The 25,706-nt window shown below is 40.0% G+C and overlaps 1 protein-coding gene, 1 non-coding gene and 1 pseudogene across 2 annotated transcripts; all 3 read left to right on the top strand.

The window, feature by feature from the left end:
• The first annotated feature begins 2,199 nt into the window (after positions 1–2,199).
• On the top strand, positions 2,200–7,778 carry LOC125883653 (kelch-like protein 10; annotated as a pseudogene).
• A 1,800-nt stretch (positions 7,779–9,578) lies between these two features.
• On the top strand, positions 9,579–24,553 carry LOC125886089 (ADP-ribosylation factor-binding protein GGA3-like). Its single transcript, XM_049572034.1, has 16 exons — positions 9,579–9,950; positions 12,334–12,418; positions 12,927–13,002; positions 14,371–14,469; positions 15,683–15,806; positions 15,976–16,076; positions 16,168–16,248; positions 16,412–16,549; positions 18,956–19,169; positions 19,280–19,441; positions 19,526–19,593; positions 19,680–19,792; positions 20,947–21,107; positions 21,218–21,387; positions 21,592–21,702; positions 22,677–24,553. Exons 1-16 carry the CDS (start codon positions 9,908–9,910, stop codon positions 22,785–22,787), a joined length of 1,857 nt encoding a protein of 618 aa, XP_049427991.1. The 5' UTR covers positions 9,579–9,907; the 3' UTR covers positions 22,788–24,553.
• On the top strand, positions 17,021–17,103 carry trnal-cag (transfer RNA leucine (anticodon CAG)). The gene has a single exon. It is a non-coding gene; the product is annotated as a tRNA-Leu (tRNA).
• Positions 24,554–25,706: the final 1,153 nt, after the last annotated feature.

Below are 25,706 nucleotides of genomic sequence, written 5' to 3'. Positions count from 1 at the left end.
CACGGTATTTTTATGCAAATGTTGTTGTGCTTTCTCCTGCAAATCATTTTAACGGACTACAACAGACAGATGTGTTGGGTATTCACCAGAAAAACCTTTTCAAGAAGGCACAAATACCAGATATATCAGTCACACTTACAGAGGGACTCACAAAATCCAAGTAGCAGCAGATGTATTTGAAAAGTCTTAAATCATTTTGCACACACACACACACACACACACACACACACACACACACACACACACACACACCTAAAATGTTATGGACATAGGTAATTTCCACATCTTGTAACTTGTTTACATTAATTTGATGTTCTCGACTTTAAATAGTCCATCCATCCATTTTCATCTGCTTATCTGGGGCTGAGTTGTGAAGGCAGCAGGCCAAGCAAAGCACCCCAGGTGTTCCTCTCCCCAGCAACACTTTCCAGCTCCTCCTGGGGGACCCTGAGGCTTTCCCAAGCCAGATGAGATATGTAATCTCTCCAGCATGTTCTGAGTCTGCCCAGGGGCTTCCTACCAGTGGGACGTGCCCGGAACACCTCTAACGGGAGGCATCCAGATCAGATGCCTGAACCACCTCAGCTGACCGTTTCGACAGGAAGGAGCAGCGGCTCTACTCCGAGCTCCCTCCAGATGTCCGAGCCCCTCACCCTACCTCTAAGGCTGAGCCCAGCCACCCCACTGAGGAAACTCATTTCGGCCGCTTGTGTCCGCAATCTCATTCTTTTGGTCACTACCCAGAGTTTATGACCATAGGTGAGGGTTGGGACGTAGATGGACCAGTAAATTGAAAGCTTTGCTTCTGGAAGCCGCACCAAATCACCGATCCATCTCACGCTTCATTCTACCCTTACTCATGAACAAGACCCTGAGATACTTGAATTCCCTCGCTTGAGGCAGTAAGTCTCTCCCAACCTGGAGGGGGCAATCCACCATTTTGCGGCAGAGAACCATGGCCTCAGATTTGGAGGTGCTGACTCTCATCCTGACGGCTTCACACTCGGCTGCAAACTGCCCCAGAGCATGCTGGAGGTCAGGGTGTGATGAAGCCAACAGAACCACATCATCAGCCTTTCACCTTTCAAAGAAATTAAGAGTAAGAATTGTTTTTTTATACAGAAATAAGTCATGTTTCACCTCACCCAGCAGGAAGACCATCGTACAATCCACAATAATGTCTGTTTTTGATTTTGGTGATGTCATATACATGCATGCCTCAGCTTCCACATTGAAACCTCTTAATGCAGTTTTTCACAGTGCCTTACGTTTTATCACTGGGGATCGGTATCTTACCCATCACGGCATTTTATATGAAAAAGTGGGCTGGCCCTCTCTCGAAGTTTGCAGAGAACAGCACTGTCTTTTATTCATTTATAAAGCCTTGTGTGGAAAGCTTCCCTTATATTTAACCTCACTTTTAAAACTTTGTACTTCTGGTTATAATACACGTTCACAGACACAGCTTAGACTTCACATCCCACGTATGAAATGTGAACTAGGAAAGACCACCTTCAGTTTTTATGCCTCTGACAGATGGAATAGACTCCAGGAGTCACTTAAATTAGATAATCTGGTTTCCATCGAGTCCTTCAAAGTGCTACTTGATGAGGTTTTACTTAGAGCTCAGTCTTGCTCCTGTTATTTTTAGTCTTGTCTGTATCTCCTATGTTAAGTTTCTTTACTTTTACGTTGTAAAGACTGTATTTTTTTTGTATTCTGTACTCTCATGTTTATGTACCTTGTAATTTTGTAATTGTGTGTGTTATGTATTGCATGCAGGGCGTCCTTGAAAAAGAGAGCTCGCTCTCAATGGACCTCCCTGTTGAAATAAAGGTTAAATGAAATCAGTGATTCAGTCATTATTTTGACTTAAGTGATTGGTTGAGCCAAGTTGCAACAAGACCCTGAATGTATCCAGACTGTTATAATGTTTGTGCCTGAGGTGTGCTAAAGCATTAGGTTCATTAGTTCTGTGGTTTAAATCTCTGGGAAATACCCTCTATCTCAGTCATATTTCACTCCTGCTGCTGTTTTGAAAAGTTTTAATTGTTACCAGTGTGAATATGAGGGGAAAAAGCTGAATACACTTTATTTTCAATCCTCTGCTGTGTCTTTAACCTGACCCACAGAGCTCTCTTCAAACACTGGGCAACTCCAGACCAAAAGGTCTTTGTCATACAAGGCTTGTCTCCTGACATGATGCAGCTCATCACTGAGTTTGCATACACTGACCGTCTGTCTGTGACGGAGGACAGTGTGCAGGAGCTGCTGCTTGCAGCTGATCAGCTCAACGTTTTGGATATTGTGCAAACTTGCTGCAACTTCCTGGGAGAGCGGCTCTGCCCAGAGAACTGCATCGGCATCTTTCAGTTCACCTTCATCTGCTTCCGCTCTGACCTGCAGTGCAAGACCTACCGCTACATCATTGAACACTTTGAGGAGGTTGTTTTCCTTCGTTGGATCGCCCATGTACGTCCATGTACCTGAAGAGCGAAACAGACACATCGCTGTACTCCTGTCCTGTCTAATCTAATTTCAATGTAGACCTCAAATGTTTTCAGAAACATATTTTAGTGTACTGTTTAGCTGTAAAATGAAAAAGTTGGTCTGGCTGGTGGGCGGTGCTTGGTGACCCAGTCAACGGTATCCAACATGGTGGCTACTGTTTACAGCTAAACAGTACACTGAAATATGTTTCCGTAAACATTTGAGCTGACAAATATGCAATGCAGTAACATAATCTTGAATCATATTCGATCAGCGCTGTCTAGTTTGACAGTTTGACTGCAGATCAGGAGCAGTGATTGACATGATTGACAGCTGCGTTAGAGACTCACTGGCTTCGATTGATTGTTTTGGTGTGCCGTGGTGGATTCTGGCAAATGCCATTAAAGGCAACAGGAGGAGGGGGGATGGGATTTTTTCACGGACTATCTGTCTCATGTACTACTGTGTGGATTTAGTGACAGTTTCATCAAATATTTATATTATTTTTATAAAAGTTACCAACTGCTGCTTAATTAAGAAATTCTGCCCTGTTTGTCCATGTAGGTCCGACTGGCCTTGTTGAGTCTGGACTACCTGGAGATCAATGTGATGCCCAATGAGCTGGTGAAAAACAACACTGAGTGTTAGACCATGGTCAGAAAAGTGCATGATGCCATAGATTACATCTGGACACACAGGGCCTCTCTGTCTCATTTCTGCAACCCCCTCGTCCGTCCTCGCCTGCCTAATGCCGTCCTGTTGGCCATTGGAGGCTGGAGCAGCAGCGATGTAACCATTGGCATTGAGGCTTATGATAACCGCGCTGAATACTGGATGTACATTACAAACAATCACGAGCGTGGCTATCATGGTACTGTCTTCCTCAATGGGGATGTCTACTGTGTTGGTGGCTTTTGAGCAGTGTAAGCAGGTTTAGCCTGAGCTCAAACACCTGGCATGAGGTGGCAGCCATGTACTACCGCCGCTTTGGTGTGAGTATCACTGTGCTGAATGGGTGTATCTATGCCATGGGAGGTTGTGATGAGCATACAAACCTTTACACTGCAGAGTGCTACAAGCCCGAGACTAACCAATGGAGTCTTAATGCACCCATGCACAAGCACAGGAACTGTGCCGGCTGCACAACACTCCACAACAAAGTGAGTGAAGTGAAAGAGATGCTGGGAGTGATAGAGAGTATTATGATATAATGGAACATTTTTTAACATTTGATTTTATATCTCAATTTTACAGACTCAAAGCCTGTAAGACGATAATGCTTCAAGCTACAGTAGGCAACTTTTTTTTTTTCGCAAATATGACAAAAAGTTATTTATTTTTATAACTGTCACTATACCCTGACAGCAGTGCATGAGGCAGATAATCTATGTAAAAAAAATCATGCTCCGTAGTATTCCTAACAGCATTTGCAAGAGTCATGAAAGCAACCAGTTAAAGCTGAGGAGTCTCTAACGCAGCTGTCAGTGACTCCATAAACTGTGGTCAAACTAGGCAGTGTTGATCAAATATAAAACAGGATTCTGTGACTGAATTGCCTATTTCTCACCTCAAATATTAATATAATTTGTTTGTTGTAATAATTTGAAACATATTTTAGTGTACTGTTTAGCTGTAAAATGAGAAAGTTTGCTCATGCCTGTGGGTGCATGCTTTGTGTTGGTTCGACTGCTTTAAACATGGTAGCGGGTCACTTACTTTCTCATTTTACAGCTAAACAGTACACTAAAATATGTTTCAAATATGTTTCACGAGCAGTGGTTGACATGACTGACAGCTGCTCCCTCTGAAAATGGCATGTCACAAGCTAGATTTCGTAAAGCCTGAAAACAGAGCCAAGCAGAGGGGTAGACGTCTTGTGTTCTTTAAGACCACCTGAATTTGATATACTCAAAGTTTATTGAGGGTTTTTGCACAATGATGCCAAAATTAAACTGCCTACCTGTGCTTTATTGCCAAACTATTAGATAAAAGTCGAGATCAAAAATTAGTTCTTGACTTTTTGCAGTTGCTTTGAAGTGAGGGGAATAATTGGCCAGAGGGTACTGTCAGACAAAAGGTCCTCAGCAGCCGATATCTGAAGCGTTTACGATGTTGTGTACCTAGAGGTGCTATGAGATGTGTGTGGCATTACATACTGTAGTTCATTTGTGTGAGGATGGTGTAAAAAAAAAGCTGCACTTAAACACACACCAAAGATTACAGCTAGCGGCCAACTCGCATGTACTGTACTTTGTGCGCCTGCATGAGAGGAAATAACTCTCCATAGCACTTCCACACCGTCCAGCCAGCGGCAGTAGTCTGTATTCATCATTCAAAAAGCAAAACTGGAAGACCTACAGGATAGATTTAAGACAGTAGTTAGCCAGTTAGCACTTAGCAACACAACCTGATGTTGAAAGAACAAAGGATATTTACCATGCACTAGCGTACAGTAACACAAACAGCTACTGTACAAGCTGAAAAGCTCAATGGCTAAAAAAAATAATCTTACCTGATATAACAAGTCTGTTTTGATCTTGCATCCCCTAGACTTTAGACATTTGTTTGTCTTTGTCACTCCCGTTTCTCTTGTCATGCACTGAGCTGAACTGCCAATCACAGTGATTTCATTCACTGTCTGGCTCTACGGTCTTTGTTGCCAATTCAACATGCTGAATCAGACAAAAAAAGCAGACAACAGCCAACTAGTGCCATCGTTGCGGTACACACTGCACAAACTAGAGACAGACCCTCCCTGACAGCATGACACTGACTAACAGCCGACCATCAACTTGGTGTGTCAGGGGCTTTAAGATGGCCATCCCCAAGCAATAGATCCAATACCCCCAATCCAATTTGGATTTTTGAGGCCAGAAAATATTGATATTTTAAAGTCAAACAATCTGAAAACAACAAAAGTATATATATATATATATATATATATATATATATATATATATTTATATGTAACATTCATTTTTAGAATCAACATTTAGTGTTAACACTTATCAATTCATAGGCAATACGGTAAGACTGGACGATTAATGTTTCGTCCCAGTTTATTTGTCTGTTGGACAGTTAGATGATTCACTAGATGCTGGATCTCAGCAGTAGTCCACTAATTATCTTGCGGCAGTGTAGAAATATTTCTGTGTTATTTATTACCAGTTGAAGCCAAGAAAGTGTTAAATCACTAAAGGCCTTCTGGTTCTCCCCAGATTAACATTTGCAGTGGTTTCAATGGGAACGAGTTCCTGCAAACAGCTGAATGTTACAGCCCAGAGACCAACCAGTGGACACTGCTTAGCCTCATGAGCTGCCAGCGCAGTGCAGTTGGCGTCATTGCATATGGACCATGTCTTCGCAGTAACACGAATCTCTGCTGATGCTTTCATAACACACAAACTGTTCAAAGATTTGCTCAGTAGCTAGATTCACACACTCAAAGACACTTTGAGGGCGGGTGTTCTTTCTTGCAAAGATGTCAACAGACTGGTTGTATCTCCATTTCAAACATTTGACCCTTTATTTTACTTTTTCTCCCAAAGGTTGGTGGCTTTGATGGGTCCCCCTGTCTGCCAAGTGCTGAGGCATACAACCCCCAGACCAACACCTGGCATGAAGTGTCGCCCATGTTGCTTCGCAAGAGGGCATTCGGCATTGCAGTGCTTGATGAACTGCTCTTTGTTGTCGGGGGATACAATGGCTACTCTGACTCCTATAATGTCCAGTGCTATGACGGAACAACTGATGAGTGGCATATGGCCTGTGACATGGACTTTGCCTGCTCTGATGTTAGCTGCTGTGTGGTGTCCGGGCTCAGCATGGCTGACTATGTTGTCCCTCATGACCTTCTGCCGTGTTTATATTTGGAAGATGAGAGTTCTGACTCTGCTGAGTCGTTAGACTTCAGAAACAATGAAATAAATTTCTTTGTGCATCAAAATGTTGTTACTCCAGAGATTTCAAACTTTTTTCAGTTTGTGTCAGAATTTTTTTTTCTATGTGAGAAGGGTGCTGTGTCTACTCTGCAAACACAGTTATCTTTGAGACCCTGTCCAGCTACTAGATGGTAGAGGGAACGTAGTGCTGGGAGAATGTATACAATATATATATATATATATATATATAGTTTTTTTTATTTAACATTCCTGACACACAAGGTAAGTCTGTGATAGAGGTGAAGGGGGGCACGAAGGAGGGAAGGGAAAATTGTTCTGACTAGTTCTGTGTTATTATCCTGTGGCTTAAATTTGAAATAAAAAGAAATTATTAAAAAAAAGATTCTTGATTTCAAGAATAAAGTCATAATCTTACGAGAATAAAGACATAATTTTGAGAAAAAAGTCCTAATATTACCAGAATTAAGTCTTAATTCTATGAGAACAAATTCATACTATTTCAATATTTATTTTATTCTCTAATCTAATTTTTGTCTTCAACGTGTCATTAATCGTAGAAAATGATCTGTAGTTACAGCCCTAACTTTAATCACCTTTATCAGGATCTCCAGACAGTCAGACCTAAGCTGCGGCTTGTTCTGTTAGTCCCTGATTTTTTTTAGCTAGCTTATGCCAGCTAAGTCCTGATGAAAAAAGGGAGTTCTCACCCTCTCTTTTTATAGACTACACAGAAACAAAATATGTCTGTATGTCTATCAGCTGTAACATCATTTCAATATTATGTTATAGTGGTCATTAGGGGAGATGGGGGTTGGTTGTCACAGTGCTTGTTACAGCCACACTAGAGGGCGCTGGCCTGACATCACTTGTCAAAAAGTCGAAGGTAATAGATTTGGATCAATGTTTAGCTAGCAAGCTACAGCCATGCAGCAGCTAGCTCAAAATGTTTGTCAAGAGGTCAGTTGGGGTTGGTTGTCATTCGTGTGACAGTTCAGAGAGACAGTCAGTATGGCAAACCAACACATTCTCACTCCGACCTCTTCACATATTGATGTTTGGTCATGGACTTTCCACGTCATGTCTTTCATTTAACATTTACATACAGTCTCTTTCAAAATGAATGCACTACGTCGGTAAAACACCACAAATTGATGCATTTTTTTCCATCAACAACAAACACAGTTTGGTGGGTTTAGGGAACAAAACACATGGTTAATGTTGTGATTTGTGATATTGGGCTTTATAAATAAAACTGAAAATTGAATAGACTTCTGTAGCCTTCTCCCCCTCTAGAAATGTCAAAAATTGTCCCCATATCTTTTCAAAAGTAAAATATTTACCCTTAATTGTAAAAGTATGTTTTTCTCCAGTGTGACAGTCCAGTAAGCCAGGTTTGTGAACTTTGTCTTATAGTGGATATCCAGAATCTGGCTATGGTGTGTTTTGCTTGTAGTAAGCAGTAGAGTGTCATTTTCTTAGCTGCCTTGCTTAGTTTACAATTTACAGGAAAATTTCCAAAGATAGACAGTTTGGGGCACACAGACAACACCTACTGAACACCTATTGCCGGGTACACGTTACACGATATCAGCCCGCTTATAGCCCGACGCAATGTCGTACAGTGTTGGCTTGGATCGCGATCATACGTGATAATCCATCATTTTATCTTGTGTAGTATGTCATAGTACTGCAGATGGCAACCGGTGCCCCATCTGGGATGCCTCATGATGTCCCAACAAAAAGTCTAGCATGTTTGGTTTTCTTTTGCGAATCATGATTGCTCCCATCACAGCCGTCACTTTGACCAATAGGAGCACAAAGATTTAAAAAAAATTATGGTGTGAAACAGCAGAGGCACTTCGTCAACCCAGTGAGTACTGCCATTAGCATCAGGCTAGCAAACAATATTATTTCTTAATAATGGAGAATATAGTAAGTAAGGAAATTAAAAAATAGTGGCGGAGCTTTTACTCACCACAACTGCAGAGGCTACTAGCTTCATTTGAAACATTACATTATAAACAGGCCATTATTGATTATTCCCTCTTTATTTTTATATTTTTACTTTTTATCTGGTCCCGTTTGCCTTGATAAAGCTAATGCATTGCACCGTCATTTCCAACTCAACACTTCCTGTGTGTGTTTCAAATTAAAAGCCCCATATAACTTTGGTTGAGAGAATCACTTCATTTTCTAAACAGGCTTTTATTGTGAAACATTTGCAGGAGCTTGTTGTGGAGGATTCAGTAGCTTGCATGTTTGCATGCAATACTTCAAATGTAACACAGATGCAATTTTTACGTTACCACAATAACATTTCGGCTGGCACATGAACAGCCACAGTGACTGAAATAATAGTGATAATAATAAAAATAGGACAGGAATAACCCGATGACATCACACAGGTCGTGCAAGACGACCAGGGGTGATTGGTGTGGACCATCGTGTAGTCTGTCATGTCTGTCAGCCAAGTCACAGCACGATTTTATGACTCCACTATTGCGTTATGTGACTGAAGCCCTTTTTAATAGGAATTGTGCAAATTTACAGGAAAGCTCAATCAGTCTTCGTTCAGCATTGGCAGTAAAAAAAAACAAAATCTGGGAGTGCAGCGAAATGCCGCCTGCCTACTTTTAATTATACAGAATGTGCCTTTTTCGGGGCAATAGGGTGCGTGAGCAAGTAACAAAACGTGTAGCTCAGCGTGTGACGCCAGTGGGTCGCACATGCAGCATCATCAACAGCTCCTCCCACAAGTCATCAACAGCCCCACCCATGACAGAAGAGCGCCTTGTTCTTTTTAAACCAAAAAGGTTCCACCAATATGTCTACCCCTACATGGCGGAAAATTGGGCACTTAGGATCAACTCGCCAATCTGGCTCTGTGTGTCTAAACTCTCGCAGCCTGCCTGCAAAACGTCCCAACATTCGCCGAAAATGTGGCAGTGTAAAAAGGGCTGTAGTGACTGTTGGAACAGACAAAAATGCTGTGTAGTGTAAATCAGGCATAAAGTTTCATTTAATGTAAGAATGGCTGTTGAAAGAAGTTTTGATGATGAGCAGTTCACACAAGAGTAAAAAGTGTGACAACCGACCCCAGTCTCCCCTACTGTTTATTGCCCCCTTAAATGGAGCAAAGACCCCTTAAATAAGTACTAGTAGGACAGTTTGCCTCCCTCCTGGACAGCCTTGGTGTAAACACTGAAGACATGCAGAGATTACTGAGTAACTGACTGGCACAGAGAGGCAAAAAACAGAGTGGAGGACTCAAACAGGGAAGGGCAAAAATGGGAATATAAAAAGAAAGAGAAACATGGGAGGTTCAGTGAGAATATAAATTGGTGCTGTGTCATGACTTTCTGTCTTCTGTTGGATGTACCACAACCGTATGACTGGACGTGAAAGTCACATGCCACCACAGACAGGCGGCGGCAGTTTGACACCTCCGCTTCCCCCAGAAAGACGCACACAAGTCGGCTGCTCAACACCTCCGGACCTGCAGGAGACGGACGGCAATGGCGACCGGTGACAGCCAGGCAACTTTTGACTCATGGCTCAGTGAGTAAACAGGGAATAAACAAGAGTTATGTTGTTGCTGTAGCTGCTTGTGTTTGCTTATTTTAACAACGCTAGCTTACCTACCTCATGATGACATTTAGTGCACCAACTGGCGCTGCTTTGTTTGCTAACGTAACACTAACGGTCGCCTCGTGCCGTCAGTTGGACTTAATTACCATAATAACCCGTTATATTTGCGTTTAAATTCTGAATGTGTCGATTTATTATACCTTTTATTAAATAACTTTGGTGTTTTGCACAAAGTTGCAACAGGAAGTTGTTGGTTTGCTCGTGCGCGTGCTTGGGGAGCGCTCGAGCAGTTTGTTGTGTGCTGTGCGCGCGCAGCGCAGTGGTTTTTTTTTTTTTTTATAGTTTCCTCAGTTGCTGGATGAAGTTTTAAGATAATTTGTTTAAGTAAAAATAGCAACAGTGACAAGTCAAAGACCTGCGAATTAAAATATACAGGCAAATAAACAAGTATAAACATTTAAAATGTACCTACATTTAAAAAAAAATGTATTTATGTTTATTTTATGTAGAAAGGGACAGTGCACATTAATTAACATGATCACTTAAGTCACGTAAATGTGACAGATTAAGCCATACAGGCTAATTTTTGACGTGCAGTCCTTGGCTGGCTAATGGTATATGTCTATGTAAGAAAAGATGGCAAGAAGAAAAGAAATGATGGCAAGTCCATAGAAGGGCAACTAAGCTCAGAGCAAGCATATATCCATAGACAAAAGCACAAAGCACAAAGCAAGTCACATAAGCAAAAACAGCAAGACATAAACACCATTAATAAAACAGTGACATAACCATATGAATTAAAACATTAAGAATGTACAATACAAAAGTGCAACATAAAACACAACATAGACCAAAGAACAAAAGCACACAACAAAGCACATAAGCCCCAACATAAAGAAAACAAGGACATAACCACTGTTTCTGTGCAACTATTCTGTTATACTCTAAATACTGTTATTTTCAGTTTCAGTTTGACATCATCCAACATTTTGGCAGGTTTCTCTCAGATGAGCTTAACTTTCATATTCCTTGCATGGATTAAAAAAACATCATCCTGTTTGCCTTATTTTTACAGATAATGTCAAATGCTTGTTTTCAAGGTGGCTCACCATTACAGATACACGATTATTACTCCAAAACAGCAGCCTTTAATGATTATATCATCATCAGTGCAGCATTAGAATCTTCAGTGAATGTATAACTCCATTCAGCAGATAAATGTAGTGGAGAAAAGTCTAAAGGTATCCAAAAAAGATTAAATTTTAGGATCTTAAAGTGGCACTGAAAGTATACTTCGTTAGAGCTGAGGTGATAAGACGATTAGTCGATAAACATTTAATCAATAACAGTATTAGTAATTAATTAACATTTAAGTCATTAAGTAAGAGAGCAAAACATTTTAGTCTTTGGAAATAGTGAGACAAAACAAGCAATTTGAAAAGGTCTTGGAAATTATGAGAGGCATTTTCCACATTTTAAAGAATAAACAATTACACAAAATTGCATACAGTTAGTGCTGCAGCTTTTGATTCTTTTAGTAATCAAGTATTCTACCTTTTATTCTGGTGATTAATCGAGTACTCAGATAAGAAATACTGAATTTATTTATTAGCTTTATTTAAGGGTATTAGTAATATATAAAAGAGAACATGATTTCCTTTTTTGAAACTCTTTTATTTGCTTTCATTGCAAATCATTTGTCTGCAGCATGCACTTTAAAAGGGTTGTAACAGATAAAAAGATGCATCTGCAGCTTGAAAAAAAAGAAGGAAAAAAAAACAGACTTCTGATGAACATTTCACAAGCTTAGATTTTTCTAACTAAACTGGCTGCTGGCGTCACTCAAACAAAAAGTGCATTTAAAGTGCCACTGGCATATTACATCCTGGGTATTTAAGAGAAAAAAACAGTTTTTGAAGTTCAAGAAGCATAAAATTATCTTAATCTTCTTGGTTTTTAAAGGAGAGTTTTCTGAAGTGCAAAAAAAAAAAAAGAAAAATACAAAAAATAATTTGAAATATAATTTTAAAAAAGTATACATCAACCTAAAACAGAGGTATATTAATAAATAATGCCTTTAATTTGTGCAACTTCACATTCAGAACTAAGGTATCAAGTCTCAGGCACTGCATACAGTACACAGTATTTGATTGTACAGTAATTACTCTCCACATCCTACAAGTATGCCTAATACAACATAGGTATTGTTTCCTTGTCCCTGTGTAGGTCTGTCTTCCATTTTCACCTCTGTATTAAATTGTATCATTTCTTTGCATGTATTTTATTTAACTGTGGCACAGTATGAACATATTCTTTTGATTTTTAACCTTCTCTTCTGGTGTAATTGTTCCAGACCAAGCCACAGACCCAAACAATCAGGAGGACAGATGGGACTGCATTCAAGGCTTCTACCAGCTCGTCAATCAGGAGACTGATGGGTAAACAGAAAACTGTCTTTTTATTAATTTAACCTAAGTGATGTGCTTGCACACAGTCCTGCATGGCTTTGCAAATCATTCTTTAGGCTTTGAACCTGAGCTGAAGTTTTCAGACGAGGTCAGTTGCTTCCAGAAGTTCCTTTAATGCAATCGTGGTGTTTGTGAAAGAGTTGCTTCACATCCATGTTGCGATTACCTTCTCAGTAACACCATCTTGTAAGAGGAAGGAGGAACTTTGCAGCACCTTTTTCCCTTTTGACCCTTTTCTTATTTTCTAAACTAATGTGTTATAACGCCTGAATGTAGTGGAATGTAAACTAAAAGCAAGCACGGATTGAAAAGTAAAAGTTTTCAGGTTTTTATCCTTGTCTGTCAGCTTTACTCAAGCATGGCGATGGGTGGAAGCTATGTGAACAGTGCGTCTTTTGAATGTTGGCACAACATGTTATACGGTCACGGTGTAATCAGGCATTTTAATGTGATTTAAATCGTAATTTTCTGCTTTCAGTCCACAGGTAGCTGTTCGCCTTCTTGCCCATAAAATTCAGTCACCACAGGAGAAAGAGGCTCTGCAGGCTCTCACTGTAAGCAATCACGTTCTTCATCTCTAAATATGACACACAGCTGATTTTATTTGTTGTATGATAGTAATATTTATCTATGAATTTCCCACAAGCATGCTTTTTATTTAAAAAGTAGTTTTTATCCTTTAACTAGTCAGTTGTTGTTCATTAAGTATTTTCTGTCTAGTTTGGTATGTATGTAGACATACAGTGTACATCTGATTTTTATTTAATGTAATTTATTTGGGGTTTTACTTTAACTCTACAGGTACAGACAGATGTCTTTGTTTTAACCCTGGGTAAGGCTGCCCTCGTGTAAGAATTTTCCTAGTTGACCAATAGTTGTCATTTAGGGCCATTAGTCAACTAGTCGCCTGCATGTTTATGATATTAATTTAATTATTAAATGATATACTTTGGGCGGGGCAACACAATGGTTTGAGTTCAAGGTGTGAGAAAGAATAATATCAGTAACATTGAACAGAGAAACACAAAACCGTACTAATGAACCTTCATTAATATAGGACTATATTTTATCTACAAGTGCACGTCACACACTGAGCGAGCCGCCTGTTATTGATGCTGTCGGCAAAGCAGTAATGATTGTGCTAAGTGGCTAATGGGCATGTAGCTGCTGACATGTTTCAGATGATATGTCATGTTGGTAGTCAACAAATGATAGGCAAATGTTTGCCTGCAGAGTTTACATATCACCTTGGGTTCATCCTTCACCTTCTCAAAATGATCCCACGCTTTGGATTTCCTGCCAGACATGTTATTGACTAGCCTGTGTGATAACCGCAGGTACGAGTCCTGTAAATTAACGTGACTTCTGTCTGACTGCTGAGCATGACCACTTCCTGTATCTGTCCTTTCAAATCAAATTCCCACACGGTCCAGTTATATAGGTTTTGATTCATTTTGACAAGGCGCAGTTCCTAATAGAGTTCACTTTTTTTCCCTGCGACCAATGAAATCTTGCTGACTAATGACTTTTCTGGTCGACTAACATTTGGTCAATTATTAGGGGGCAGCTCTAACCCTGGGAGAGGGCGCTCCTGTGAAGAATATCTGTGACTAACTTTCATCACATGGCCATGACATGACAGTGACACGAGGGATTTAGTCTGTTTTTTGAATCTGCTGTGACAGCACACGCTGCACGAGCTGCAGTCTTTCACTATAAAATGTAATTTAGCAAAGGTCATCAAGGTTCATGTGACTCATGTCATGTGACATTTAAAGGTCATAACCGCAAAACACACCGTGACAAATCTGTTGTCTCTCCCTTTTCTATTGTGCAAGAGGAGGGTACTTTGTTGTTTTCTTTCAGTTTCACTTGTAAAAGCTTCTGTTGGTGATGATTCATTCTGACTTGGTGCTTTCCAGGTTCTCGAGGCATGTATGAACAACTGTGGGAAGAGGTTTCACAAAGAGGCCGCCAAGTTTCGCTTTCTCAATGAGCTTATCAAACTCCTAACACCAAAGGTAACCAGAGAGAGACAGGTGTCCTTAGCTTCCTTTAGGCTCTCTCACTGTAATGTCACTGCTAGGCAACAGCTGGAGTCCATGTTTGCTTCCTGTCAGCTGATTCACATACACTGCAAATCATTCCAACGGGAAATACAAAGGGATCCATTGAGAATGTTCTGGTGCATGTACCGACCCCATTTCATTGTTTCATTGCCATCATAATGTCATTACAACAATACTATAGTTAACTTTATAACAATACTTTTTTCTAACTTTATGATAACAGGACTTTATTTAACTTTAATATAACAGGGCTTTATTAATTATTACAACAGTACTATAACTTTATTATGTAACAGTAGCTACTTATGTAGCTGTATTGCAACTGTAGTTTATTCAGTAGTTTAGTATTTCAGTAGTTTACAGTATTTTAGGAGATTCTAAAAATATCAAAATATATATCGTGTACTGCAATACAACCATTATTTATGGGCCATATCACTCAGCCCTAATTCAGTTTTCAGTTTTGAGAACTGTTTTAAAAGCCAATAGCAATATAGAAAACAGGTGTTAAGAAAATGAACAAGGCAGCAACCACAATAGCAAAGCTACAGCTCCAAACACCAATTTTAATCAAAATGATTTGTTAAAGAACCAAAACAAATCCTGCAGGCTATCGATCAAACTAAACAATAGTACGTTTACAAATATTCTAAGATAAACTACATAGATGTGTGTCATATAAAAACCTATACAGGGCTTAATCAACTGATACAAATATAATAGATAGATAATGGAACCAAACAGGTAAACATCGAACAATAGGAACATGCTGTAAATGTCAAAAGATGGATGATTATGCTACAGCAGCAAATTACAAGACCTGTTAAGCCTATCAAAAACATATGATTAATGATTTTATTAAAAGAGTTACAATAAATATGAATTAAAAACAGGAGAGGGGCCGATATCGTCTAAGAATCTGACAGAGAAAACTAGAATTATCCAAGTAAATAGAATCAATGTGACATCAAGTGTGGTAGTATTTGAATTTTACAAAAAAAACTTAATAGAACGGAACTTAATTTACCTAGTGCACAGTCTGATATGAGAGCAAGGAAGTTGTTTAAATCTGTTGTAACCTCAGAGCTAAAAGAATAATAGACTAAAAGTTGCTTTCTGAAGAACGACTCTGATGTGACTGACCTGGTTAATCTTTTCTGAGCAGTACTTTGGCGCGTGGACTCCACAGAAGGTCAAAGACAGAGTGACGGAGGTCCTCTACGGCTGGACTCTTTGGCTTAAAGAGGAACCCAAGATTCAGGAGGCCTACAGAATGCTCAAGAAACAAGGTCTGAATGCAACATACACTCTTAAAAGTCCTACGTAGCCGGAGTAAAACTTTAATAACTCACATTTACAGATATCATATAAGTATAATGTACTGCTATTGTAATGTAATGCGTAGTATCATTTCCTCTCAAAAATAAAACAACCTCACCCTTCATTTTGTTCTTTCAGGTATTGTGAAGAAAGACCCTAAACTACCAGACACAATCATAATGGCACCTCCAGCACAAAGAACCACAGACTCTGTTTTTGACCAGGAGGACAAGGCCAAGGTGAGTGTGTGTGTGTTTGTATTTCATATCTAATTCATGCTAATGTAACATTAACTTTCATCCTGCTAAAAATGTGTTTCCGTATCATCAGCTGTTAGCCAGACTATTGAAAAGCGCCCGTCCTGAAGACCTGGAGACTGCCAACAGGCTCATTAAAAGCACCATCAAAGAGGTGAGGAGTGCTGCTGGTGGGGATGGTCATCTTTGCATGTGTGCATTTGTAATCGTATGAGCTTGAGATTATTTTTTTTTTTATGTTTGTGTGTGTGTGTGTGTGTGTGTGTGTGCGTGCGTGCGTGCGTGCGTGCGTGCGTACGTGTGTGTGTGTGTTTCAGGAGCAAGAGAAGGCAGAGAAATTGTCAAAGCGCGAATCTACTCTGCAGGAGGTGGAGAGCAGCACCAAACAGCTCAGAGAGCTGCTGGACCAGCACACGATCACTGGAACCTCGCTACAGCCGAGTGATGACGAGAAGGTACGTTGGACATGATACAGACAGACAGACAATCAACCAGCTGTCGAGGACTGACTACTAAAAGCTAGATGGTTTTTGGGATCCCTGTGGACGTCCTGTGATTGTTGGTGCTCTATCGCCCTCTACTGGCTAATGTGTTTCTCTCAGCGTCCAACTTCTCTGTGACAATAACCAGCAGGTCAAAAGTAGCAATTAGAACCTGCTTTACATTGAAATGTAGTAAATGCTGTTATATTTAATCTAAATGTCTTAAAATCTTCCACTGTGTCACATAATTTAGCCTAGATTTGACCTTCAGTAGGTGTCTTTCTATGTACACACATGGATTTCAACTGCAACTGCATCTTTACTGGTTGGTGAAGGCATACAACTGTGAGGTGATTCTAGTTTATCTAGATTATTCAACAATAGAATATTGCTGGTCACACTTAGGGTAAAATCATTTTTAATAGAAATATTATTGAGTAGACAGTCAGGATGGCCGAGCGGTCTAAGGCGCTGCGTTCAGGTCGCAGTCTCCTCTGGAGGCGTGGGTTCGAATCCCACTTCTGACAGTTGCTGTTTTTCACTGGAGGCAGAGCTTGTAAGACGATAGTGGGGAAGTAAAGTGAGCGTTTATGTCACTTCAAACTAGTGATGGGATTTCTCTTTCACTTGTGAGAGCCGGTTCAAAGATGCAGTTCGTTTGTTCGTTTTTTGTTTTTTTTTGGGGGGGGGGGGGGGTATTGCTCTGTGTGTGTGTGTGTGTGGAGGGCGGGTGTTAGTGGGTTCAACGACGAATCGCATTGCTGATTTATCACATCACATGATCTGGATATTGTAACGTGGACCCAGAATAGACCCTGCACGTATAAAGTTTGGTGTAGCCATAGCAACGCCCTTTATAAACAACAAGCCTGCCAATACAAGCAAGTGCTGATAGTGGGTTAGCTTCCTACCTTTCGTTTCTAACCAAGGGGGGGTCATCAACACAATGTGAATTAGGAACTGGCTCGTTCACTCTAAAGAGCCAGTTCAAAGACTCGGCTCGTTCGAGAACGTCACATCACTACTTCAAACCAAAGTGTTCCTTGTACTGGAGCAGCAGCCTCCACTGTGCTCCTGATAACCTCCCCATCAGTGCTGTTGTTATATGCCCTCATGTTTAGTGATATGATGCCAGAAACAACATTACAGTCAATGCGAAGGTCTCATAGTGTAATGGTTAGCATCTGGACTCTGAATCCAGTATGACAGCTGTTTTGTCAGTGAATCTGGTGAGTCGTAGTGGAGCCAAACTGTGTGCTGTTACCTTTGTTTAATGTTGCTGTTGTCGGAAAAATCGCTAGTTGCTAGGCTAACTTATACAATGTAAAATACAGTAGGCTTGTGCCAATAACGTTAGCATGTTATATTTGTTTGGAAAACGTGTTTAGTATAAGACAGTTGTTTTGTCGGTGAAGTTGTAATGGAGCTAAACTGTGTGGTGTTACCTTTGTTAAATGTTGCTGTTGTCCCTGGTTTTATATGAGAAGAGGGAAAGATCGCTAGTAACTAATGTTAGGCTAATTTATACAATGTAAAGTGCAATAGGCTTGTGCTAATAACGTTAGCATGTTCTATTTGTGGGGTAAATGTGTCTAGATAAAGACTGTTTGTCTGTGAATGCTGCGAGTTATAGTGAAGCTGATTTATGTACTTGTTTTCAAAATTGTCTCTATTAAGCCATGTTTAATGTGTGTTTTGAATCAACAAAACTTTATAGCACTTCACAGAAACCTCCGCCGCCCACTAGTGTTGTGGAGATGTAACTGCAGAGTGACTCTTAGACATACCACCTAATTATGAAGAGAAAACTCTTTTTTAACTATAGTTTTAACTAGATGGTGAATTAGACAACAAATAAAATCTAAAACTTGGGAGTGATACACTCGAGTTTAATCTCATATCTGTCTTCACTCGAGTATGGGGGGGGGGGGTTGGACGGTAAAAGACTTATACGAAGGCTGCACTTGTGTATCCTTGCTTCCCTCTCCTCTGAAAGCCTCCTCTCTCCTCGACTCCACCAAGCCCAGTAATGAATTGAGTCGTCCTTCAAGATGGCTGATGTCAATCAGTTTCTAGGTCGAGTGATCGAGGATAGAGGATGGAGGAGGGATATTGGGATGAACCCTTTGATTCCCTTTTAGTGCAGCTGTTCTCGTTCTCATAAAGAGAACATCACTGCTAAACATAGAGAGAGATTGTGTTTAGTGGGTGCTGTCTGCATCATGAGCACTTTTTCAACATATGTTCACAAAACCAGAGCTCAAAGTTTAAAACATGAAAGTGATGTTTGGTCCCAACAAACCTCCAGATATTTTCTCAGAGGAGGAGGACGTCTTTGTGTGGAGGTATAATGCAACATTTTATCCATTCCCGCTGCAGGCCCTGTTCGAGCGCTGTGATCGGCTGAGGCCCAGCTTGTTCCGCCTGGCCAGTGACATGATGGACGACGACGCAGCTCTGGCACAGATCCTGGCAGCTAACGATGAGCTTACATTTGTAGTAAACACGTACAAAGACCGGGTGGGGAAGACAGAGTGTAACGGTAGAAGAGAGAGAAGCAGGAATGAGGAAGAAATGGAGGGTCAAAACAACGGTAGGCTTTATTTTGTACACCTTAGCATCCCTGTGGGAAACACCTTGACCTTGTGTTTGGCTCTGCTCTGCTCTGCTTGCGTTTGATCCTGTTTTTACTTGCTCCTCCAGCTCCAAAAAGTCCCAGAGAGATTAAAAGCTACCACCTCATCGACCTGTCAGCACTGGACTCTCCACAGACACAGAGAAAAGCCGATTCACCACTGTTCTTTGAATCCTCTCTCCTGGAAAGTACCTTCCACTCAGTGGCTGAGCAGGACTTAAATGAATTAGGTAGGCCTTCTTTGGTACCTATTTTCTAGTTTGCTCTCTGTGAGAGTGATGAACTCCTAATGATGCTCTGTCCTGTGATTACAGAGTTTGATAACCTGGTCTCAAAACAGACTCAAGAGACGTCGAGGTCGTATTATGAAGATCTGCTGCAGGTGAGGCTTGGATATGAAGTCAAAGATAAAGGTTTAAAGGTGATTTTATTTGGAAGATTGTTTAACACACACTATTCTCTTGTTAGCTTAATGGAGAGTTTCAGACAAGGAACGCTGAGCAGAATGGAGGGAGAGACTTTGTGTTGAGAGCCCGTGGATGTGGGAGCAGCAGCACTACATCTAATGGGACTAACATCTGGTAAGGATGGAGAAAAGAAAGAAAACACTGTAAACAGTGCTTTGAATGTGGCATACAGGGCTGTTACTGACTCTGAACTTAGTCAGTTGAATCAGATTTGGATTTTCAACATAAAGATTCGACTATTTGGTTCTTTTTCTTCATATAGACTACCAAGCAACACTTTGTTGACCAGCTAGTTTTTTGAACAGGGTTTTGCAGGATGGTCAGGGTGACAGAGACGTTCACATTATACAGAAACAAGCCAAGTTAACCCCTCTAGGTAATGCACCCTAACAATGCTAAGGACAGATCAGAAATGTGCATCGTTTTTTGCAGATTCTAAATATAAGCCAGGAACTGTATCGTATGAAGCTGCCGGGAGCTGTAAATTCACCACTTCTAAGCAGAAGGCAGAAGATAAGGTTATCACAGAGCCTCACGTCTTCTAGATAGCTGCCTCCATCTCACCCAGACTCACTCTGGGTCTGGGTCCACAACTGCTTGGAGATAGTGATAGATAGTGATCATACTCTGGGTGTAAATGCTTACAAATACATTATTTAACATGAAATAAATCGTTAAGATAAATAAATTTGAAAACAGAAGGACTGCCCAAAGAACATTTAAAAGAAAATCAGTCTGTGACGGAGCCACACTCGTAATATCAGCCTGCTGTTGTGTATTGGTGGATATGCAAAAAGAAATTGCAGCACAGTAAACTGTAATGAAATTGGCAGCTGTTTTCTGTGTCTATGACACATTTTTGTTTAGTTTAGTTTTTTTGTTGATGTTTATTTAAAATTGTTGCATTTTCAAAAGGTTTACTGTTAAAGATTTACTGCTATCTTAAGTTTATTGTTTAACTCTGGAAACATATGTATCCTTATCATTTTACTTTTGTTTGTGTTGTGGGCTTATGTAAAAAAAAAAAAGCATGTATTTGTTATAGTTTTATTCTGAAGTTATTTTTAAGTCTTGCTTTCAGCCTTAAAAATCCATCATCAGCGAGGCTCAGTGTGTTGTTGCATTATGGGAACACACAAGACATTTTTGCAATATATTCAACAGATTTTGTTTAAACATTTTATTGCGCATTATGACTGTATGGAGATGTTCTCTGGCTTCATTTACTGCTCTTATTATTTCTAAAATTACTGATTTTCTTTGATAAGGTCGCTCCCTCACAATCAGCGCTTCACAGAGTCAGGATCACTGTCCGAAGCACACAAACAGCTCGGTGATGTGTCGGGATCTCCAGTTAAACTAGAGGAGAGCTTGTGTCCCCCTCAACTACTGAAGAACATCTTTGTTCCAGTGGAGACCATCAAATCCAGTATGTTTATGTGGAGAAACAGCTCATTAACTTTCTGTTTCATAGTACTGTACTACTATCACCTACTGGATATCCTGCCTTAATGTCTGTTGTTGTCTAATTTGTGGAAGGTAACCTTGAGCCGATCACTTTATACGATCAGGGCGGCGTCCACGTTTCCCTCCATTTTGCAAAAGATTCTCCGCCGGGTCATCCAGGCGTCGCTGTGGTCGTCATCTCCACAGTTAACACGTCTGCCCTTGGTGTGAAAGACTTCCTGTTTCAAGCTGCTGTTCCAAAGGTAAAAAACTCCGAACACATTATCCGAATCTCTTGTCGAAATAATATACATGGGTTTTAATAAAGTGTGAGTGAGTGTCGTGTCTACCAGACAGTGGTAGAGATTTAACTCATTCTCATGCTGCACTGTCGATGTGTGACTGACCTGTTTTCCATTAATGAGTTGAATATTTAGTTAATAGTCAGTTTATTACCTCTCCTGCAGACCATGTCAGTGAAACTTCAGCCTGCCTCGGGGACACACCTACCTCCTTACAACCCTCTCCTGCCTCCACCTGCCATCTCCCAGGTCATCCTGTTGGCTAACCCTCAGAAAGTGAGTTTGTCGATTTACATTCATCAGTCACATTTCAGTTAAGTGCTGAAGTTCTTCAGTGTGTTTTTGTTTATTTGTTTGGCATTATTGCGGTGCAGTGTTGTTTTACTGTCATTGATTTAGTGTAGAGTTGTACTGATACTGATACCAGTATCGGAAATGCCTCTGATACTACCTAAAATGCGGTATCGGATATTGGCGAGTACAGCCTATGACCAATCCGATACCACGTAATGCCTCACGTCATTACATAGGCAAATGAAATGGAAACGGAGCGGAGTTTAAAAAGCATTCTACTGTAGCCTTTAAAATGTCTTTTTTTTTACCAAATTGTGTGGCTGCACTTTAACCTGTGTCTTGATCTGTGTCAACACTGGATAATAATAATTTTAAAAAAGTTTTATGGCATTCATTCTACTATTATGTATTTATTTCTTAATATTTTACATAGAGTTTTAGGAGTTGAGACATAAAACAATTCATATCCCATGCATTTTTATTTTACGTGCTGGAATCAGATCGGTACTCGGTATCAGCAGATACCTAAGGTTCAGGGATCGGAATCGGTATCGGGAAGGAAAAAGTGGTATCAGTACATCTCTAGTTTAGTGTCAGTGGTGGAAGAAGTACTCAGATCTTTTACTTGTAATTACATATTTCTACAGTGTGGGTCTCATCCTTATATAAAACCTGAATAAGATGCTATAAGTTGGATATTTCGGCATATTTACGTGTTTTACTTCCTGGTCTTTACACATTAATTAATAGAATTTAACTGTAATGTTATGTAGTCGAGAATATTCTTACAGTATGTATGACATGAAAGATGCAGATTAACAGTTTGTTCTGAATTGGATGTTAAAATACAAAATACAAAAATACAAAATAGCGTTAACTGCTAAGTAAGTGGACTTTGACCTTTGCATAAATTACTGATACAATGTGCGTCTGACATCCTTCTTTCTTTCCCTCAGCGAAACGTGCGTTTACGCTTCAAGTTGACACTGACACATGGGGACCGACAGCTGAATGAGAACGGAGAGATCGACAACTTCCCTGACTGGACGTCTTTGATCGGCCACTAAAAAAACTTAAGAGACTTGGACTAAAAAACAAAAAGCTCTGGACCTGGAATCTAGAATCTGAAAGCTGAGCGAGCAAAGCGAAGAAAAACTGCGACCAAGTCTGCAGTCGATCCTCATATGGTAAACAAACACAACAAATATCCAGTCTGTGTTTTCAGAAAAGTTTTATGAATAAAACACCAATAGTAACTGTGATGCAACAATGACAAAATAATATCAGAAAGATTTATTTCACTCTAAAAGGGTGAGTAAGACTCTTATTTCTCACATAAAAATATTTCGGGTGGGTTCGGTACATCCCTGATTGTACCTGTTCAGGTATTCACTGTTCTGCTGTTTGTGCCGCTGCTGCTGTCGTTAAAGCCCAGTGTGATAATACAGTGTGTTTACTGCGTATGCTGACAAGTAGCTGGTGTCTACGTATGCAAAGTGCTATTTATTTGCTGTTGTGCATTTGTGATGTTCAAAGTTCCCAAACAGCCTTAAGATGTAAAATGCTGTGCTTTTGTTTTGTATTTATTTTAAGAATAGGTAGAAAATGTGTGAGAGACCTTCATAGATTTGTATCTGTGGGCGATTTGCTGCGCTTGCTCGAGCCCTCCTTTTCCTGGGACAGAACTGCATAGCGAAGCTGAGGTTTATAGGGAACCAATCTAAACGCAGATGGTGTCATTACCCCACAGCCATTACACTGTGACTTGTCTGTGTTAACTTTATGCTCAAGCAAATCAAGAAATTTCTCAACCTGACAGCATGTGGCAGTGGCAGCATAAAGAAATGTGCTACAAGTACATGAAACAAGCAAAGAAAGACAAGCTGCGACTTCAGCACAGCATGAATTTGTGTAGGACAGAAAAACCTGATGAATTACATCAACTACACAATAAAGATGTATAAAAATAATGTTAGTTTTAACACACTGTGAAGACACCGGCTTCACCTGTGCCTTTTAGTGTTTAATCATTAGATTCAGTTCGCCAGATAATTTCCTGTTTGAAGGTTTACATGTCATTATGTACTGGGAGGAAGTGTGGGCTCTTACTGTGAAGAAACAGGAAGTGTTGTTGCGCACAAAGCATGTTTTGAACATGACAATTGCTGATGAAGTGTTGAAAAACTTCAACAGGTTGTCTTTGTTGATTGTGTTTGCCCCTACTTCCTCCCAGTGCACGATGCCAACACTCAAACAGGAAGTTACATGACCACTTGAGTCTAATGCAACCTGTCTGGAAATATTTTAAGCATATTAACATATATATGTGATGTCTGTTTTGTCAAAGTGGTAAAGCTCTGCTTGTGTTTTCTAAGTTTCAGTGTCTTGATCTCTCTCAGCCGCTGTAATTTTCAGACTGCCGTTAACTCTTTCTTACTCACTGTGAAGTTCATATGAACAGTGTTCTCTGATCAGCTGTTTTATAGGGTGAAGCTTTATAACTTGAGCCCAGAGCAACAGATTTACAGAAGTTCAAAACAGGCTGCATATTCAGTTTGTCAGATGACTTAAGGTCGGTGTGAATGTTTCTTTGAATGCTTGTCTATTGTCTGTCAGTTCAACTGTGTGCTGCTCTGCTGCATGTCATCAATAAATACTGTGTGTAACAGTGTACAACAAAGCTCGAATTCTGTCTCACCAAATCAGGGAAAAAGATCTTTATGCCAGTATGATCACCCTGAAATCTGATTGTAGATCATTATATTATTACAGTTCCATCTGAGGTGACACTGACATGTTGTTTAAGTGTTGAATAAAAGAGAGAAACTCTTCAGACACAACCAAGATTCCTGAGATATTTACATTATATATATGTGTATATATATATATATATATATATATATAGTTAAAAGTGTCCATCAAAACTTTCCTGGTGAAAGTTAGCTTCTTGTTCTGGCCTCTCCTCTGGTTTCACCGTATGTGACACATAAAACCCTGACTGTCTGAATCCGTGATTTTGAGACTTTTAATGGTACCCTGCACTTCCAAGGCGAAATTGCTCAGCCATGGCGTTGACTGCTTACTTTACTCATGATGCATATTAAAAAAACAAAAACAAAAAAAAAAAACACCATATGGACATATTAAAGTGATACTTCGCTGATTTTCAACCAGCTCTGTGTCACTGCAGTGTGTGCACTGTGTGCAGATGAATGGGGTTTGTCTTCCCCACGTGCCCACAGTGCCAGGCCTGTGCTGTGAGCAAAAATGAGGCATGTCAGCCAGATGACATGGCGTGTTCCACATAATCCAGTGGATTTTGGCTGATGGATAAGCGGGGAGATCTGGGAGCTGGTACAAGGAGCACTTTAACACCATTTATCTGCACACACTGCCTGCTCTGCGCTGACACAGAGCTGGGAAGTTGGCAAAGTTTCCCTTTAACAAGGTTAAAAACTCATGTCACATGTCATATTGAGTTTTATATGACCGAAGCCAAAAATACAATTAAAAATTAATAGCTGGAACCTTTTTCTATCATTTAAGAAAACCACTTTAACAATTACTTGATTATCAGGTCTAGTTTTTTTTTTGGTTTGTAATTTACTAATCAAGTTTTGGAAGTTTCCTTGAGATGCTACGTATTTTGATACTAACCAAAGAAAAACAGGAGTTTTCTTGAATTAAGTGTTCCAATATTGATACTTTATACTACTGTACACTCACCTGTAGACATATTTCACATATCTGCATGTCCATTCTCTGGTCCCTAGACTGGGTATGAAATTACCCGTCTTTCTCCAGTAGTGCTGCAACTGATGACTATTTTAAGTATCGATTAATTTATCAATATTTTTAATAAATCCATCCCTGACTGAGTCTATACAACATCCAAACTGACAGTTCTGCTCTGGTTATCAAAGTTGTTGCCAATTAATTTTCTGTCGTTTGATGAATCAACTAATTATTATTATATTATAAATATT

The sequence above is a fragment of the Epinephelus fuscoguttatus genome, linkage group LG3, assembly GCF_011397635.1.
Source record: "Epinephelus fuscoguttatus linkage group LG3, E.fuscoguttatus.final_Chr_v1".
In the NCBI taxonomy this organism is placed as follows: Eukaryota; Metazoa; Chordata; class Actinopteri; order Perciformes; family Serranidae; genus Epinephelus; species Epinephelus fuscoguttatus.
The sequence above is the reverse complement of the archived record's forward strand: the minus strand, read 5'-3'. Positions and strand labels throughout refer to the sequence as shown.